General features: G+C 45.6%; 1 protein-coding gene across 1 annotated transcript in view; it reads left to right on the forward strand.

Moving 5' to 3' along the window:
- Positions 1-19115, forward strand: part of ADD2 (adducin 2) — a 118569-nt gene extending 99454 nt beyond the window's left edge. The window contains exon 16 of the mRNA XM_032179077.2: positions 6269-19115. Within this exon, the coding sequence (XP_032034968.1) occupies positions 6269-6579 (311 nt within the window). The 3' untranslated portion in view covers positions 6580-19115. The remainder of the gene's footprint in view (positions 1-6268) is intronic.
- The last annotated feature ends 258 nt before the right edge of the window (positions 19116-19373 follow it).

The following is a 19373-nucleotide window of genomic DNA, read 5'->3' on the forward strand; positions in this document are numbered from 1 at the left end:
AGAGGGCTCCTGTCAGTAGGGAGCTTGACTAAGCTGGAACTTCCAAGATGGTGCACTTACGTGCCTGGTACCTTAGCAGGGGCAGCTAGAAGGCTGGGCTCAGCCGGGACACTGAGATGGCTGGGTGTCTGTCTGTCTGTCTCTCTGTCTCTCTGTCTCCCTCTGTGTGGTCTCAGGGCCCACCCATGCGGCCTCTCTACATGTTTTCCATCAGGGTTGTTGGACTTTATACAGGGTGGTATAAGGCTCCCAAAACTGTGAAAATAGAAGTTGCTAGGCCTTCTTAAGTCTTTGGCCTGAGGCCTGCTCTGTGGCACTTCCACTGCATTCTACTGGTTTTGCCAGCCACAGGGCCAGCCCAGATTCAGTGTGGATACCCGGAGGGATAGCTCATTGGGGTCATATTTGCACACAAGCTGTACCAGATACTGAAGGTATATTTGGGTACTTAGAGGAACATTTGTATCCCAGCTATGGTGAGTGGATGGGAGTCACAGAGTCCACTGCATCCATTTATGAGAAGCTCTACTTTCTTTTTTATCAGTGGTACTCTCAGTTTTTGGGGGTAAGTAAAAGTCGGAGAAAGCATAGCATTCTAAACTCAATGTGTGGCCAATGGGCCTTTTGTATCAGAATTACCTGGGGACTTGTTAAAAATATCTATTTCTTGGCCCACCTTCTGTTTCAGTTTATTGTGAGGACAACACTAAGAAGCTGCATTTTCACAAGCTCTCTCGGTGATTCTTTCAGACACGGATGTTTGAGAATTTAAACCCAGACAGAAACTCTGTTGCAAACCTCTCTGCATGGCCAGCATCCAGCTCAATGGTCAGCCATGGGCAGCTCAGCTTGTTGCTCTTCTTCCTCTCTGCTCTGTTCTTTGAGCACCGGGGGCCTTTTTGATTGTTGCTGCATGAGCGCCCAGCCCTTGTGTCAACATAGGATATGTTTTTTTTTCAAGGTCTTTAATGAATCTCTCTATGACCTCTATGCAATAGTGTGGCACTGCCTTTTCAACAGGAAAATAAAAGCAGTACATGGCAGTGACCAATTCTCCATGCATTTGGAATATAGGTCAGGATCCATCTGATTGACCTTGTGTGCAGAAGTGCATCAGCAAATCCTGTTTCTAGGCCCTCCACTGGTGTCTTCCCTGCTGCAAAGAGAGGGCTTCTCAAAGCTGGGGGGCTTGAGGCAAGAGGTCATGTGTTTGAGCCTGAGATGTCAGCAGGCCAGAGAAGGAAAGGCAGCCTTTCTCCTTCAATTATGCAAGGTCCATATTCCTTCTCCACGTCTTTACCCCAGTGCACGGCCACAGAAGAGCCCAGCTACTGAGCTGATACAAGGCATCCTCTGTTGAGCCTTCATCTGACCTCACTTGGCAAACGTCAGCAGCAGTAAACATGGCTTGAAAATGTTGTCTCTGAGCTGCATGATGATTGTTAGAGACATAAAAGAGTTTCTGTCAGGAACAGTGTACTTGGGTGATGAATAGACTCTCAAAAGAAAACAAGATAATGACACATGCAAGTGTAAAATGAATATGTGAGCAGTGGGTTTAGAGGAAGGCGAGCTTATTGTCCATTGTCAGGGGTGGCTGTCCAGATACAGTGTGGCTTCAGCCAGACCTTGGATAGGTACATGTTTGGAGCGGCAGACAGGAGTGGAATGCGCTGTGCAGAGGTGGTGCCTAGGAAGCTGGGGGAGCTGGCATCCTGGAAGGGGGCTGTGTTAAGAGTTCTCCTGAGAAACAGAACCAACAGGATATATAGAGAAATAAGAGGGGACTTCCTAGGGGAATTGCCTCATGTGATTATGGAGGCTGAAGAGTATGTTGTCTCCAAGCTGGAGAACAGGAAAGCCAGTGGTGTAACTCAGTCTGAGTCTGAGGCCTGAGAACTAGGAGCTCTAAGCTTCAGGGTAGGAGAAGATGGGTGTCCTGGCTCAAGAACAGAGAGAATTTGCCCTTCCTGCACCTTTTTGTTCTATGTGAGAGGGCCCTAAACAGATTGGATGGTGTGCAACCATGTTGGTGAGGGCAGATCTTCTATATTCAGACTGCTGATTCAAATGCTAATCCTGGATGGACACGGTGGCTCATGCCTGTAATCCCAGCACTTTGGGAGGCTGAGGCTGGTGGATCGCCTGAGGTCAGGAGTTTGAGATCAGCCTGGCCAACATGGTGAAACCTTGTCTCTACTAAAAATACAAAAATTTGCTGGGCGTGGTGACATGCTCCTGTAATCCCAGCTACTCCGGAGGCTGAGGCAGGAGAATCGCTTGAACCCGGGAGGCGGATGTTGCAGTGAGCTATTGCACCACTGCACTCCAGCCTGGGTGACAAGAGCGAAATTCCAACCCCCCACCAAAAAAGCTAATCTCTTCTGGAAACACCCTCACAGACACACCCAGAAATATTGTTTTATCAACTATCTGGGCATCCCTTACCCAGTCAAGTTGACACATTAAAATTAACCACCACATGTTCGTTGGTGGCCAAGAGACAGGCAGTGGTTGGAGGCTGTGGGCTAGTGAGAAATCAAGTTGGAGAGGCAGAGTGTCCAAACCAGCTCTGTGCCTTCCCCAGAAGCCCCCCTCCTCCTCCAGCCTCTAGAAGCCTTTTAGTCCTTTGTCTCCCAAACCACAGGGTCTGGGTGTGGGCCCTGACTTCAGAGTCCAGTCTTGTTCCCATCACCTGTTCTCCCAATGCCTCCTGTTTCTCCCCCAGCTTTCCAGTCACGATCCTTGGCCAGAGCCCCCATTTTCCAGCTTCTGCCCTGCTCTACTCACCTCCACAATATCCCTTATTCCCAGAGCTGCAAGTTCCCCCCATTCAGGAGAGAAAGTCAGAGGTTCTTCTTAGAAGAGGCTAGAAGGTGAGTTCCCATCTGATCCTAGTTCCTGGGGCCTCTCCCAGGCTGGTCTTCAACCTGTTGTCAGAGGAGGGGTCTAGGCTATCAGTACTTTCCGGGGGCCGAACACATGTTGATTTCTGGAGCCCTGTCCCTTCTCTTGGCCAGTGGAACCCTCCAGTGGTCTCTGACTCTATAATTGAGGGAGTGGTGACCTTAGTTAGGAACCTGGCTCCTCCAAGCCCCATTTTCCATTTGCTATGACTCCTCAAACAATTCGTGATGTGGAACCTCTCTGAATCATGGCAGATGCACTATCTGTGGCCCCCACTTTCTACATGGTGAGAAGAACCTTGAGTGTTGCTCTCCTAAACCAGACACACCCTAGGGGCTGAGGCTGTTGCTTAGGTTGACAGCAGGGCAGGTACGGGCAAAGGGACATGGATGAGGGGCATGGTTGAAGGAGGCCATTGGAGTGAGGATACTCATTGCCACCAGGCAGGAAATGACACCTGGACAGAAAGTGGGAGCCCCTCTTATCCATAGTTGTCTTCATGGAGCTAGAAGGCAAGTGCCCAAACCATCTTAGAGGAGAGCACCAAGGGTCAATCTTGAGAAATGCATCCTGATGTGTCATCCAAGTGAAGGCCCTGCAGTGAGGGTCTAGGTTGAAGTTGCAGAGCCATGGAGAGCCCAGGAAGATGAGAGAGAAGACCAGGGCATAGGTACAGGAGACAAAGGCCAGCACTCAAGGCTGGTGTTCGTTTACATGAGTGGATCCAGTTCAGCTTAGAAGACTCGGGCTGGGATAGATAAGAAAAGATTAGGTGATGGTATTGGCTTGGTTAGAATAAATCCATTCACATATTCATTTATTTGCTCATGCCTTCAACCATTCATGGATTCCACAGACCTTTTCTGAATGCCTTCTGTGAGCTAGTGACATAGGTCATTAGACACAATTTTGCCCTAATTCATTTCAGTGTAGAAGGAGGAGGAGATAGGCATAAAAAACAAGTGTGGGCTGGACGCGGTGGCTCACGCCTGTAATCCCAGCACTTTGGGAGGCCAAGGTGGGTGGATCATGAGGTCAGGAGTTCGAGACCATCCTGGCCAACATGGTGAAACCCCATCTCTACTAAAAATACAAAAATTAGCTGGGCATGGTGGCGGGCATCTGTAATCCCAGCTACTTGGGAGGCTGAGGCAGGAGAATTGCTTGAACCTGGGAGGCGGAGATTGCAGTGAGCCGAGATTCCACCATTGTACTCCAGCTCTGAGCGACAGAGCAAGACTGTCTCGGAAAACAAAACAAAACAAAACAAAACAAACAAACAAAAAACAAAAACAAAAAAAAACAAAAAACACAAGTGTGATCGTTTTGTAGATGCTGTGATGGAAGTTTAGATAGCAGAGGCAGAAAGGAAGGAGTGATAAACTCTACCTGGAAGTGGGAATGAGGATCAGGAGAGACTTGAAGGAAGAAGTAACACTCAAGGTGATTCATTATATGGAGTGAAGGCTGGGGACACAGAGAAGTACCTTCCAGAGGGGAACCGGCTGGGATGACAGTGAGAGGTCCAGGGATCAGCAACTTGGTATGGCAAAAAGCAGGCAAAGTGGGAATAGGAGAGTGGACAGAGAGATGGTTGTGTCCAGCCTGGTTTATGGCACTCAAGAGTACTGCCAAGTGATGGCCACAGGATTACGTGGCAGGACGAGAGGGGACACTGGATGAGGATGACAGGACATGGGCTGGGCAGTGGGAAGACTGGGAGCAGTGGCCAAAGTCTTTGATACCAAGAGGGAGCTGGTGCTCCGCAGTGGTCTGGGGAGGGCACTTTGACTTGCCCAGCAGTGTCAGAAGTTACAAAGACTTTGTTACAGGGAGATCTGGCCCAGGTAGTTCACTAGTCCACTCTAACTCTTCACAAGTTACCCCACTCTGTCCCATCCTGCATGTAACCGTGCACTTCCCCAGACTTCACCCCTGTTAAGACCCCAGGCTTTTCCTAAAACCGAGTCCTTCACTCACTCCCTCTGAAACACTGACTATACCTTCCACATCACCCATGATTCCATACACCCCAGCACGCCAGGTTCCTTCTTGTGATGTGGCAACACACATACACTGTATTCATATGTGCCCATCACACACACGCACCACACAGGTGTCACACACTCACACACATTCACACCCTTGCATATGCTCATGTGCACTCACACACACTTGCACACACAAACACATTTGTAGACACTCACTCCCACACTCATATACCACTCACTGTCACACACACTGGTTCACACATGCTCACACCACACACATCACACACATGCTCACACACACACTCATGGCAAACAATCTCACTTGCATACTCAAACTTACACACTCACACCACACACAACCTGCCCACTCACACACACACACACTTGCACACACTCACACTCACCCACACACACTCCTTTCAGTTCCCGTGGTGAAAAGAAGCTGAACCGGAAGTTGGTAAGCCAAGGTCTGCCCACCATGGTACTATGTTCCTCAGCCTTCTTAACTGTGCAGTGGGGAGGAGAGGCATCAGATGATATTTACCTTGCTTTCTACTTTTCAGTCTGTGGTTTTACAGTCTTCCTGACTCTCACCCCATCCAGGCATCTGAAAGGTTGCATGGAAGCAAGGTTGACTGAGAGTGGGGAGGGGGAGAAAGGGTGGCAGGAGGGTTTGGTTTCTGGGGGGCCTGAGCAACTCTGACCTTGAACATGCCAGTGATCCCAACAGATTCCCAGGTGGAATAAAGACCTGGGGGCCCCAGTGGCTGCTATAAAGGGCTGACCAGGGGTCTTCCCCTTTTGACTAACATGTCTTGGAAATATGGGGTCCATGTTATATAAGGAATTCCACTCTCCCTCTGCCTACTGGGAAGATATTCTCCATATTTCTTGGAGTTCCTCACTGGTGTAGAAAATGAAATGGGTTTGAGAACATGTAATTTCCATATTTTTGTTGGTGAAACTAAACTGGTTACAGCAATTCTTAGATGTCTCCACCAAGCTGTACACCTCACGCCATCTCCTTTCTCTGTGTCTGTTTGTTCTTTCTTGCCTAGAAAAACTCTGAGCTGGACCCCAGCCGGGCCCCCTGCCACTTCAGACATTAATATCCATCTAAATTCATAGACAAGAGTCCAGAGCTGCCGGCCTACAAGGGGGTGTTCCCAGGAGAGGCCACATGGAAGGGGGTGCAGATCAGAATCCAGTCCTTCCATCTGTCTCTGGGAGCCATCCCTCAACATCAGGCTGGCCCTCCCCTCGCTCCGGATTGATTTTATAGAATTCCCTAGAAATGGTTCTTTTAGCCCCAGGTGGAAGCTGTCACCTGAATGAAATCTTACAGGTCATATCTTTTGATCTTTTTCTAGAAGGTACTAAGAAGACAGAAACAAGCAAAGCTGCCACCACAGAGCCCGAAACAACCCAGCCGGAAGGGGTAGTGGTCAACGGGAGGGAGGAGGAGCAGACGGCAGAGGAACTCCTCAGCAAAGGCCTGAGCCAGATGACCACCAGTGCTGACACAGATGTTGATACCTCTAAGGACAAAACTGAGTCGGTCACCAGCGGCCCCATGTCCCCAGAGGGCTCACCTTCCAAGTCCCCCTCAAAGAAGAAAAAGAAATTCCGAACCCCCTCCTTCCTGAAAAAGAGCAAAAAGAAGGAGAAAGTGGAGTCCTGATTCATGACACCCTTGGGCTCCCTCCTGCCTCCTCTCTCTCCTCCCCTTCCCTTCTCCCATCTCTGTCCCTGAAAGCACAGGGCTAAGGAGGGATAGAGTAGGACCCTGGACCACTCGCGGAAGGGGAACTTAGAGATCACCCGACCAACCCTTCGTTTTACAGTTGCCCTAGAGAAATCAGGTGACTTGCCCAAGGTCACACAGCTAGTTAGCGGCGGAGCCTGCACTCGAATTCAGGTCTCCTGACTTCCAGTCCAGGGTTCCTTCTACTACACAACACTGCCTAGTTGTGGGCTGCCTTTGTTTGGATACTGCCCACCAATCTGAGCCTAGGGCAAGAAGGCCAGAAATGGGCCGTGAGCTCTCACAGGCTCACACTAAATCAGACAGGTCGAGGCTTCCCCTGAGTAAAGTCCATTTCTTCCCGGGAATCCAATCTCCTGCAGATGGAGCTATCTCTACATTTAAAAATCTCTCCTCTTTTCCACTTTGGGTCCCTGCCCTGCTGCTCAAAGTAACCAGCCAAACTGACCCCTCCAACAGAAAGTAATCTTTGTTCCCAAGGGCTGATGGCTTAGCTTGTACTTCCCCAAACATTAACCCTGAGCTTTCTTCATAGAACCTCTTGAATGATGGATGGAAGAGCTATAAGAGGTGGCAGGCATAAGCCAAGCCATGTAAGCTGAGGATTGGGGATGGTTTCATCAACATAAGAGGCCAGGAACTTGACCCCTTTGAATTGTGCATCTCAGGCACTTCAAAACTAAAACAAAATTTAGCATAGGAAAAAGTTGTTTAATGCTCAGGGCAGAAATTTGGGGAAGTTGAAATCCTCCATTGGCTTTGGGTTGTGTAAGGAGGATCAAAACAATAGAGGGAATGCTATGACTTTCTAGCTTTGCATGACAACTGGAGCAATGCACTGTACCTGCCTCACTTCTGTCCAGTAGTCAGGTGTCCCCTGACCTTCCCTCACCGCCAGAAACACTTGCTTACAGACTGAAACTGGCATCTTACTCTTGGCACCTTGACTTGCACCCTCTGAGGTTCCAACTCTGAGTCACTCTTGGTTCAGCAGAGGAGAATCAGAAATGAGCCCTTCAGGGTTAATCCTCTTGCACCAGCTCTCAGAGAAATGCTGGGTGTCCCTGTCCCTATCTGTCTATCCTGGGGCCTGGTAATGGCCACAGTTATTGTTTTAAATGCCAACACTATCTTCTCATGTTCTTCCGTGGGGTGTTGCTTAATGAGCATTGTTGGCTCCTAAAAATTAGACAATCCATTCTCTTGAAAGCACAGTGTCTTGAAAGAATATTTTTCCTTTTGATCTATTGTGAAAATATTTTTGAAAGTTCTTAATCATGGTTTTCCACTTTTGAGCACTTCCTATCTATAGACACTGTGCAGGCTTCACATACATTACATTCTTTAACCCTCACAGTAATCCTTTGAGGGGGATAAGATCATTCCCATTTTGTGGGTGAGGAAATTGACCCGCTAAAAAGATAATTGACTTGTCCCAGCTGACTTGGCTAGAAAGATCTGGATCCTGGATTTGAATCCAGGTCAATCTGAGTCCAGAGCCCTTGCTCTTAACAGCTATGGTGAAAGGACAACTTTAATCCCCAGGGGTGGTGGTTTTCATCCGGGACTTGTCTCTATGACTGGTCTCCATTGCATAATGCTAGCACTTGAAGCAAAGGTAGGGAACTCCCTGTGCTCATCCTCATCAGTGCACGTGAAGTTCCTGGTCAATGTGGACTGTGGTGATGCTACTGTGTGCCTCCAACAAAGGAGAGGCAAGAGCCTTCTTGTTGGGGCAGGAAATACCATCCATAGTTGGCTATTTCTTGAGAAGGAAGGAAACTGACCTAGGACCAAGGTAAACCCAACACTGTGTCTCTCTAGTGCAAGTTCCTAACTGTTACCCCAGGCTCCATCTCTGTTCTACTTCCTGATAGGGTCAAATTTTAGGAGGGACAACCCACTGATGCCTCAGAAAAATCTGTCATATGGGAAATGCCTTTAAAAGCCAATCCCTTGATGCCTTCTTTCAAAAAGTAGATTTCACATTTATTCATTTATCCTTTCATGGTATTTGTTAAGGATCCACTGACCACCAGTCATTATGCTGACATTGAAAGAGAGCCATCATTATGACTAGAATAATAAGTGGCAAACAATGTGAGAATGGTGAACACGACCTCTGATGCAGCCTTTTGTGTGCGAGTTGTTCTACTTTGGGGGTGATGTTGATTGCCTCTGCATTCAACACACTGTATTCCCTTGACAATGAGGCCTCACTTAGGCCTCATTGGGTGGAATCTTGCTGCAGCATTATTCTTGGAATTTATGCCATGGGCCCACTTTCTATTGATAGATGAACCTATCAGTTGGTTCATTCCTCATGCATTCCAAAAACATGCATTGAGCTTGGGTCAAGGGCCAGGCATGAGGATAGGCATAGTTCCTGCCCTCAGGAAGTTCATGAGCATAGGAGGTGTATAGACAAATTGTAAAATAGGCAAGGGTACCAAGGTGGCATAAGAAAGCAACAATTAACTATCTTGGGGACCAGAGAAACCCTGAGAGAAGCAATGACTGTTAGGGTTTTAAAACAAAGAGTAAATTTCCAGTAGAATGAAAGGATTGGCAGGGTATGCCACGATGAGGGAAGAATGTGTGCAAAGGTGTGGACACATGAAACGCCATGATGGGTTCCACTGAGCAACGTGGCATTGCCAGAGCATGACGTGGAAGCTCGGGGGTTGAGGGGTCCCTTCATAGGTAGGCAGGGCTGAATCCTAAGGAAACTGGTAGGAAGTGTGGAGGAGCTAGACTTCTCATGGAAGGGGTTTGGAGCCACTGAAGCCTTTAAATCAGGATAGAGTCATGATCAGAATTGCATTTTAGGAAAATCCCTTTGGTGGCTGAATGGAGACTATGGACTGGATGGGCATGGGATGGTGGCATGGAAGCTATGAGGCTTTTTTGAAATGTCAGTACTAAAACATAGTTGATGGCCTGCTTTACATAATGTTTCCTCTATAGCAAATAGTGAGTTTCCAATACAAAATTTATTTCCATAAAAGTCTTTGGATAAAACACCTTAAGAGGGATTTTCAACGAGGAGAGGGGAGAATTCAAAGAGCTAATGTTTCCAGTTTTATTTTGTCTTGGTGTAGAATTGCTGGGAGAGGTGTCCAGCCATCCTGCCATTTCTTCTTCCCTTGCATAGAATGTGGCACACTTCACTCCAGGCTTGAGGACATGCACCAAATGCTACAGAAACAGACATGTGGTCCAAACAAATCTACAGACTATTAGAAAGGAAAGGCCATTTTCTTTGGCTCTGGATAAAAGTTGGCTGAAAACTTTGACCAATATCTGACTGGAGAAAATGTGTATTCAAGAGCTCAGATTTGGTGGGCAGTAGGTTCATGTCTGGTTGAGCCACTGTGCTTGGATGTGCCAGAGAAAAGGGTAACATTTGAACCAATGTGCTGCTCTGTGGCTGGCTGAGCTGGGAAGTGGAGAGGTTTCTGAGCTTATTTCCATCGGAAGGCAGGCAGGAGGAGAGAGGACAAGAAGGATTAATGGTTTCACAGAGACAGGCTTAGCTCCAACGACTCCCTGTGCAGTGTTGGCTGCACCCAACAGTGGTGTGAGAGAACCATCCATACCATGTGACCTTCCCCCCAAACTGCAGAAAGAGACACCTTCTAGCCCAGATCTGGACTCCCTAAGAGCCTCCTGGCCTGCATGCAACCCAAGTAACTGTCCTCCTTTGGCCAGTTGACCCCCTCCACTCTCCTATAACTAAAACAGGGTTCTTCCTCTGTGAACAGATAAGTTCTTTTTAAAGGACTTGGGGGAAATTGGATGAAGAGCAGTAAGTTCTTACAGTAAGAACCCCACTGTAAAGCACTGCCCTCTGCCACTGATCCATGTAGACTGAACTTGAATCCCATTCCCTGTGGATGATACTGTCACTTGCTCATGGTGACATGGCAAGACAGTCATTCGGATGTTTGGCATTGTTGTAGCAGGGCTACTGCCAGTGTGGGGGAAAATGCTATAAATCCACTTCTTTGATTGCCATGGATTTGAAAGAACCATTTGCCCAACAGCATGATTCGCCTCTGAAAGTCTAAAAATAATTTTCAATTTTTCCATGAAGGTATGTGGAGGATAGACACACAGCCTACCCATAGGTCTGCATGACATGTTTTTTCTTTTTTCTTTTCTTTTTTTTTTTTTGAGACGGAGCTTTGCTCTTTGTTGCCCAGGCTGGAGTGTAGTGGTGCAATCTCAGCTCACTGCAACCTCTGCCTCCCGGTTTTTCAAGCGATTCTTCTGTCGCAGCCTCCCAAGTAGCTGGAATTACAGGAGCCCGCCACCACACCCAGCTAATTTTTGTATTTTTAGTAGAGACGGGGTTTCACCATGTTGGCCAGGCTGGTCTTGAACTCCTGACCTCATGATCCATCTGCCTCGGCTTCCCGAAGTGCTGGAATTACAGGCATGAGCCACTGTGCCAGCTGACATGTTTTTTCTTATGTGTGAATTTTATGTTCTAGTTTTGGGACACGGGTAATCAGTTCTTGACTACTGAACAAATGAGAGAACGTTTACCCCTTACTCATTTTACACATGTAGGTCAGCAGAAGCCCTAGAGTTGGTTGGTACAGTTGTAGTTGACTCTGAGCATAGAGGAAACAGGTCTTTTCACATTCTCTCTCATCACTTGAGCTCGGTTGAACTCTCTAAGACCTTAGCACTCAAAGAGTCTGAAAAGAAATGAGGGAGAGGCTAAATTTAAGCTCTCCACTCCCACGGAAAGGACAGAGAACCCTACAATTGAAAAGCCAATGGGGCAGCCTATCATCTGTTTCACATCTGTTCTGAAATGGATAGTTTCATGGAAGAAGTAAGAGGCCTGTAGTGACTCTAAACTCATGAAATGTGCACATTGGTTATCTGTGCACATTTCCACTTGCACCATAACATAAGAAAGCATACGCGGAGTGTAATTACTTCCAGAAGCCCCGTCTAACCAACCTATTCAGATGTGGCACACCTTCTATCATAAATGAGAGACCACACGTAGAGCTCGGTCACCAAGGCATGACCAACATCCCTTTACCTCTCACAGTGAGCAGCCACGCTCACCAGGAAGCAGTGCAGGGACTTCAGTGGGGTGTCCTCTAGTGGAGAACACCCTTCATCATTTTTATAGAGATAGTTCCCTTGAGAATGTAGGCTTTTCGTCTTAGGAACAATTAGGAAGAATCTCCAGCTGGGAGTGTTCTTATACAGAAACAATGGGTCGCATTGGTTCATACTTAGGTGATATTAGGTTTGGCTATATTGGTGTTTGGTGCCACTTCTAGCTTTTCCCAAAAGCTGGGTCATTGCTATGGGAAATTGGGGCCTGAAGATGGGGGAGAAATGATCACTGTTGATGCAGGGAAGGGGTTAAGGCAAAGCTGGAGTCCGAGGCTCAGTGTGAGAAAGCACTGGCGGTTTTCTACTAGTCGGGTCCTGGGCTCCTCTCCTCACCCGCTGTGTCCCGAACTGAGGCCAGCTGTGATCGACAAATTGCTTATCTCTAGGTAGTTTAAAGAAAATGTAAGAGTTTGGGGGGTGGTGGGAGAATAACTGTAGAAAGACCCTAAATTCTTCTCTCCCCCAGCAAATTATCTTGTATAATGTTTAAAAACCCAAAGGCCAGATCTCCCCTTTTAAAGTGAATCAGAAGGAGGATGGCAATTGGACCAAGGGCAGAGGGGCCACACTGGAAACACATTATAAAATGGGAATATATTTCAGGGAACCCCACCCCCACACTTCCACTCCACCTCACACCTGTTGGTCCTGCTTTGTGGGTGATTGATTGATACCCGAGGACTGCCCCACCTTTAAATTCCTGCAATTTATGCTGCAACCAACATCCCAGTGTTTGCCCTCTCCAGGAAGAGGCCAGGTGGGGGAGAACATATGGTCCAGAGCCTGACATCGCCTGGCTGGGGTACAGGCTAGCAGGAACCCAGTCTAGATAGAGTGCAGTGTTCTCTAAAGCTATGGATGGTTTCAGTGAAATGTCTGTGTCTGACAATCGTCACGCAAGAGTACTTACTGTCTTCCCTTGTACATACCTTGTCTGTGTTTAGCTTTTCCTAGTATTGTGAGGTTTCAAATAGGGGTTCCATGTAAATACTCTTTCTGCTACTGAAATGCCAGCCCCCTGGAGTATGCATCACCCCCACAAATGGTTTTGCCTTTCTCTATGCTAACACTTTTTGAGCCACTGACGTGCAGATTGATGGTTAGTTTCTTGGGCTTTTATTTTGCAATTTTATATATATACACATATAATATATATATATATTTATGGGTTGGTTTTGTATAGTTTTCTGTTTGAATCTCTGAGCACCAAAGCTGCCCTTTGATTTTCACGAGAACTTTCCAAAGCCACTTCCTGAGCCCTCCTGCTGCTTTGGTGTCTGACGGTGATGCTGGGGTGGCATCTCTGCCCGTGAATTTCTGTATGTGTGTGCTGTTACCTCACCTGCAGATATGACCCTAGTAAATCTAACGTGCTTGGCTTCCCAGTGTGTGTGCCCCATCTCTGTCGGCTCCTCAGCTCTCCTGGCTCCCAGGGGAGAAGTCAGAAAGGGGGCCCTGTGGAAACATGGACCATGCAAGAAAATTGTACCCTTGAAGCCATTTCTGACACGTGGAAAGCTGAACATATGTCTACTTGTGTTCTGATTTGGGAAGGGCGGTTATAAAATACTAGACTCCCCTGAAAAGGAAATGGCCATGTGGATTTGAAACAGCTCTGTAGAGGAAGCTCAGTTTAGGGGGGTTGGGATAGGGGAGGAGCACTGCACAAACGTACGTGTGGATGGCCCTGCAGGGCAGCAGCAGCGGCAGATCTATAGGCTGGAATGGAAAAGGGTGTCGGGCCAGAGTGAGAATCTTGGAGAGGGCTAAGAAGTCACCCCAAGGGGTGAAAGGGGAATGGAGAGACTAGGTGGGGAAAAACGAAGAGAGAAAACAGGAAAGAGAGCCTTTGGCTCCTCTTTATTCAAAAACTACTGTGGAAGCTCAGTATTCCTTGAGCATCCACACATATGTGGCAGGTGTTGTTTAAGTATCTCATGCATCGCACCCACTGAGCCCCCATAAAACCCAGAGGGTGATTCTGTTATTGCTACTTACTTTACAGATGAAGTAAGGAGACTTTTCTTGGGCCACAGGTTAATATGTGGTGAAGCCCAGGTTCCACTAAAGTCTTGTAGGTAACAAAACCCTGGCTCTTTCCACTGCTCCTCACTGCCGGGTGCCCTGAGCACAAGAGCAGTCCCCGTCATCACTCTCAGGCCCACTGTTCTGGGCAGGTCGGCTTTCCACAGACTGCCTGTATCCAAGGGTAGAGCCCCTCTTCCTCCTCTTGCATCTAGGTACCCTGAAGTTTCCACACCTCCTATAAACTTGGAAACAAGGAACCCAGCCCCTCGGGTGCCCCAAAGCCATCAGTTTCTCCCTTGCTGCAGTCACCCAGGAATCCACCTGTAAGGAATATGACTTCTGTGTGCTCTCACAGCTGTGTGCATCAGTCAGGTCAAGGACAATAGTCAATCTGCTGACACCACTTTATAAAGCTTGCTACAGTTTAAGATTGTCGTGCCGAGACCAGCCTGACCAACATGGAGAAACCCCATCTCTACTTAAAATACAAAATTAGCCGGGCATGATGGTGGGCACCTCTAATCCCAGCTACTTGGGAGGCTGAGGCGGGAGAATTGCTTAAACCCAGGAGGCGGAGGTTGTGGTGAGCCAAGATCGTGCCATTGCACTCCAGCTTGGGCAACAAGAGTGAAACTCCGTCTCAAAAAAAAAAAAAAAAAGAAAAAAGAAAAAAAAGATTGTCACGCAAACCCACAAGTTGGACTCTTCCTAAGTTTGCACTATGACTAAAGGGAAACAAACGTAGAAGCAGAGTGCCCTCTATCTGCCAGAAATATTAAGAAATTTCTCCAGCGCATATACAGCAGTCCCCACTTATCTGCTGGGGATACTTTCCAAGACCACCCATGGATGCCTGAAACCTTAAATAGCACTGACCCCTAGATACACTATGATTGTTTCCTATACATATATACCTCTGAGAAAGTTTATGAATTAGGAACAGTAAGAGATTCACAATAATAATAAATTAGAACTATTAATGTGCTGTGATAAAAGTACAATAAGCATTACTCGAACACACGCATGGTGATACTGTTACAGCCAATCTGATAACCAAGACGGCTACTGAGTGACTAATGGGCAGGTATTGTAGACAGTGTGAATACACTGACAAAGGATTATTTGTGCTCCCAGGTAGATAGCACTGAACAAAGTGGGATGATGAGACATTGCAGCACATTACTTAGAACAAACACACAATTTAAGGCGTGGTGGCTCACGCCTGTAATCCCAGCACTTTGGGAGACCGAGGCGAGTGGATCACCTGAGGTCAGGAGTTTGAGACCAGCCTGACCAGTATGGTGAAACCCCATCTCTACTAAAAGTACAAAAATTAGCCAGGTGTGGTGGCAGGCGCCTATAGTCTCAGGAGGTTACTTGGGAGGCTGAGGCAGGAGAATTGCTTGAACCTGGAAGGCAGAGGTTGCAGTGAGCTGAGATTGTGCCACTGCACTCCAGCCTGGGTGACAGAGTGAGACTCCATCTCAACAACAACAACAACAACAAAAGCTTATGAATTGTTTATTTCTGGAATTTTCCATTTAATTTGCTTGGACCCTGGCTGGCCACAGGTAACTGAAACTGCAGGAAGTGAAACCCGCAATTCACTACATGTGAAAGGAAAGTAGGGCTGGAGAAGTGGGAAGGACCCACAGCTGAGGCAGCTCCTACTCAGAGGGAGCACTGAGGGTAGCAGAGAGATCGTCAGGAAAATGTGGTGGAGGCCCCTGCTGGTTTCAAGAACAATGAGCAAAGTGTTGGGGTTCATACTGCCAGGGCCCTGTTTGCAAGATCTAAGTAACGAGGAAGTGAGGAAGAGTCAGGGATGTGAAGCACCAGAATCCAGATACAATCAAGAAAGGGTGCCGTGGCCCCCCTAATCCTGGCTACCTGGATAAATATGAAAAAAGAAACTTTCAGCCAAGTTATTGTGGATTCCACCACTGCCACCCAGATAACTGGATCTCAAATCTGGCAAAATGTAACCATAAGAAATAGAAAATGTTCCTTTTCTCTTCATTTGTGCCTTTGCACAGGGGGATGCACATCTCTGACAGCAGCCAACTCTAATCTGGATAGAGATATCACTGTGTTAAGAGTAAGCATGGAGAAAAATCAAGTCACAATTTAGTAGTTTAAAAGAAGACCAAGCTGAGAAACTAGAACACATCGTCCTCAATGCCACTGAGTTACTGCAAGAAGCAGGAGAAAGGTTAAGGAAATCTCTATTAATATACCATTTATCAAAAAGATCAGCCAGTTATGAAAAGGGAGCACTTTAAGTCAAGAAACATTTTTTTTAGTGTTGAAAAACACTGCTATATGTAAACACGAGGCATAAGCCATCAATAGCAGGTTGAATGTTATTTATCATAGATGAGAACGTAAAGACGTGTCTAAACATGGAAGGATCCCAAGCCCACCCCTTGAAAAAAATTAGACAATCGTGTCCAGTGGATTGGAAAATGTATACAAGTGAATAACTCAAGAAGGAGAAAGGCATGTGACTAGAATAAGGTAGCAAGCAATGAAACCAAATAAATGTATTGCTAAGCCTAATTTTTCATTAACCAACTCAATGCAAATGTTTAAAAAGTAGTTATTAGAATATATGTATATTATAAATAATAATTTGGAGCAGCAGGGAGTTAAACATGCTAAGTTTCTCATTATTGGCAAAAGAGATTTAATAGATTATTTTTTAAATTGTTGGAAGAATATTGGCTCAATTACATATAAAATTGTTGTATTAGTTCAGGCTGCTATAACAAATGGCCAGGGATGGGGTGGGTCAGAAACGAAACATTTATTTTTTACAGTTCTGGAGACTCAAAGTCCAAGATCAGGATGTCAGCATGGTTGGGTTCTGGTGAGGGCCATTTTCCAGGCTGTAGATTACCGGTTTCTCCTTGTATCTCCACATAGTGGAAAGATAGTGAGAGAGTTCTCGCCATCTTTTGTAAGGCACTAATCCCATTCGTGAGGGCTCCACGCTCATAATTTAACTTCCTCCAAAATTAGGAGGTCCCACCTCCTAATACAATCACATTGGGGATTAGGATTTCAACATATGAATTTGGGAAGGCATAAACATTCAGTCCACAGCAATTGTGAACCTAGAGATGGTTTATAAGAATTTAAAAGATAATCTTTATTAAAAGGCTCTATATTTTCCAAATCGCTAAAGAGAAAAGTAACAATAGGAATTCAGCTAAGATGGAGTAACGGACTAAATTTACCATCCTGCCTACAATAACCAAAAAACGAATAAAATATATGAAACAATGGTCTTCAAACCACTTCACATCCAGCAGTAAAGAACGATGATGCTGGAGAGTTGAGAAATCCATGAAGTGACCCCTATCTATGATTGTCCCAGCTTACTGCCTTAATAGAATTTCTAGGCCATGGCACAGGAAAGGTGAATCCAGGCAGAGCCTGGCAAACTCAGTTAAGCAGATGGAGCTGAGAGTCCTGGGAGAAGAAGCTAGCTAGAGTTTGCAGGATAGGGTAGCAGAAGGGAGAGACTGTACCTAGATGCAGATGTGCCCCTCTGAGTATTCAGATGAATACCAATCAATATATGTATGTGAGGAAACTACCCAAGACTAAAAACCAAAACAAAACAAAACAGCCTACCCAAAGGATTAGAAGTAACAGTGCCCAGTACCAACATGGGGTCAGGAATAGTGTCTGTCCCTTCCAGGCTGACTGAAAAACTTCATGATTCATGGGTCATTGGATGGAGTACACTTGAGAGAACTCTGTCTTGCCTCAGTAGTGGGAAATAGTTAGCACTAGAATAAAGACTGCTCTGGTCCTGTCTAGCAAATCTTAAACACAAGACCCGAAAGGATCAAACTGTTTCTAAATAACTGCATGCCAGAACTAAGGTCAAGATTATTGACAAGAATACAGAAACATGTAGCACCCAACAAGAAAAATGTACAACATTCGTTATCTAACAACAGATTACCAGACTTGCAAAAAGACAGGAAAATGTGACTAACAATGAAGACAAAATATATATATATCAATCAAAGCTGACCTAGAACTAATTCAGATGTTGGATTTGGCAGACATATTATTATAGCTGTATTCCGTATGTTCAAAAAGTTAAGTAGAGACATGAAAGATATTTAAAAAACACAAATCAAACTTCTGGAGATGAAAACTACAACGTGTGAGATGAAAAATACACTCAATGGAATTAACAGCAGATTAGACATTGCAGAAGAAAAGGTTGGTGAACTTGAAGACACAGCAATAGAAACTATCCAAAATGAAACACAGAGAGAAAGAGAGAATTTTTAAAAATTAACAGAGCATCAGTTAGTTCTTGGACAATTTCAAGCAACATAATATATGTGTGCTTTCAGTTTCTGAAAGAGAGAAGAAGGCAGAAAAACAAATTGAAGAAATAATGGCCGACATTTCCCCAAATTTCATTAAAACTATAAATCTACAGATCCAGGAAGCTCAATGAACCCAGGCACAAGAAACGTGAAGATAATCACACCAAGGCACATCATTAACACATTGCTCAAAACCGGTGATAATGAGAAAATGTTAAAAGCAACCAGAAGAAAAAAACTATGCACAGAGAAACAAATACGAAGATACAAGCAGATTTCTTCTCAAAAACAGTGCGAGAAGACAATAAAATGACACCTTTAAAGTGTCTACATTGAACAAGAAAATGTCAATGTAGAATTCCATGCCCATTACAAATCTCTTTCTAAAGTGAAGATGATTACACAGCTGGGCTTTTAACAACAACAAAAAAGTGAAGATGAAATACTTTTTCAGATTTACAAAAGCTGAAAAAAAAAATCCATCATCAGAAGCAGCACCTTCAATAAATCTTAATGTTCTTCATGTAGAAGGAAAATATCCAATGGAAATATGAATCTGCACAAAGGAGGAAGAACATCAGAAATTGTAACTACAGGAGGAAAGATGTAAGATTTGCGGGTTATTTAAATTTCTCTCTCTCTCCTTTTTTTCTTTTTCCTTTTCTTTCTTTCCTTCCTTTCTTTTCTTTCTTTCTCTTTCTTTCTTTCTTTTCTTTCTCTTTTTTTTTTTTTTTTTTTTTGACAGAGTCTCACTCTGTCACCCAGGCTGGAATTCAGTAGCACCATCATGGCTCACTGCAGCCTCAACCTAGATTCAAGCAATCCTTCCACCTCAGCCTCCTAAGTAGATGGGACTACAGGTGCACACCACCGCACCTGGCTAATTTTTGTATTTTTTTTTGTAAAAACAGCATCCCACTATGTTGCCCAAGCTGGTTTTGAACTCCTGGGCTCAAGTGATCCTCCCGCCTTGGCCTCTCAAAGTGCTGGGGTTACAGGTGTGAGCCACTGTGCCCACTCTAAATTTCTTTAAAGGACAACTGACTGTATAAACAAAAATTACATTGTGGCATGGGGTTTATAAATTGTAAAAACAAAATGTCTGACAACAATAGCACAAATATTGGGAGAGGGAAATTGAAGTATACTACTGGAATGTTCTTCTGCTATACATGAAGTAAT

The sequence above is a fragment of the Hylobates moloch genome, unplaced genomic scaffold, assembly GCF_009828535.3.
Source record: "Hylobates moloch isolate HMO894 unplaced genomic scaffold, HMol_V3 SCAFFOLD_15, whole genome shotgun sequence".
Classification (NCBI taxonomy): Eukaryota; Metazoa; Chordata; class Mammalia; order Primates; family Hylobatidae; genus Hylobates; species Hylobates moloch.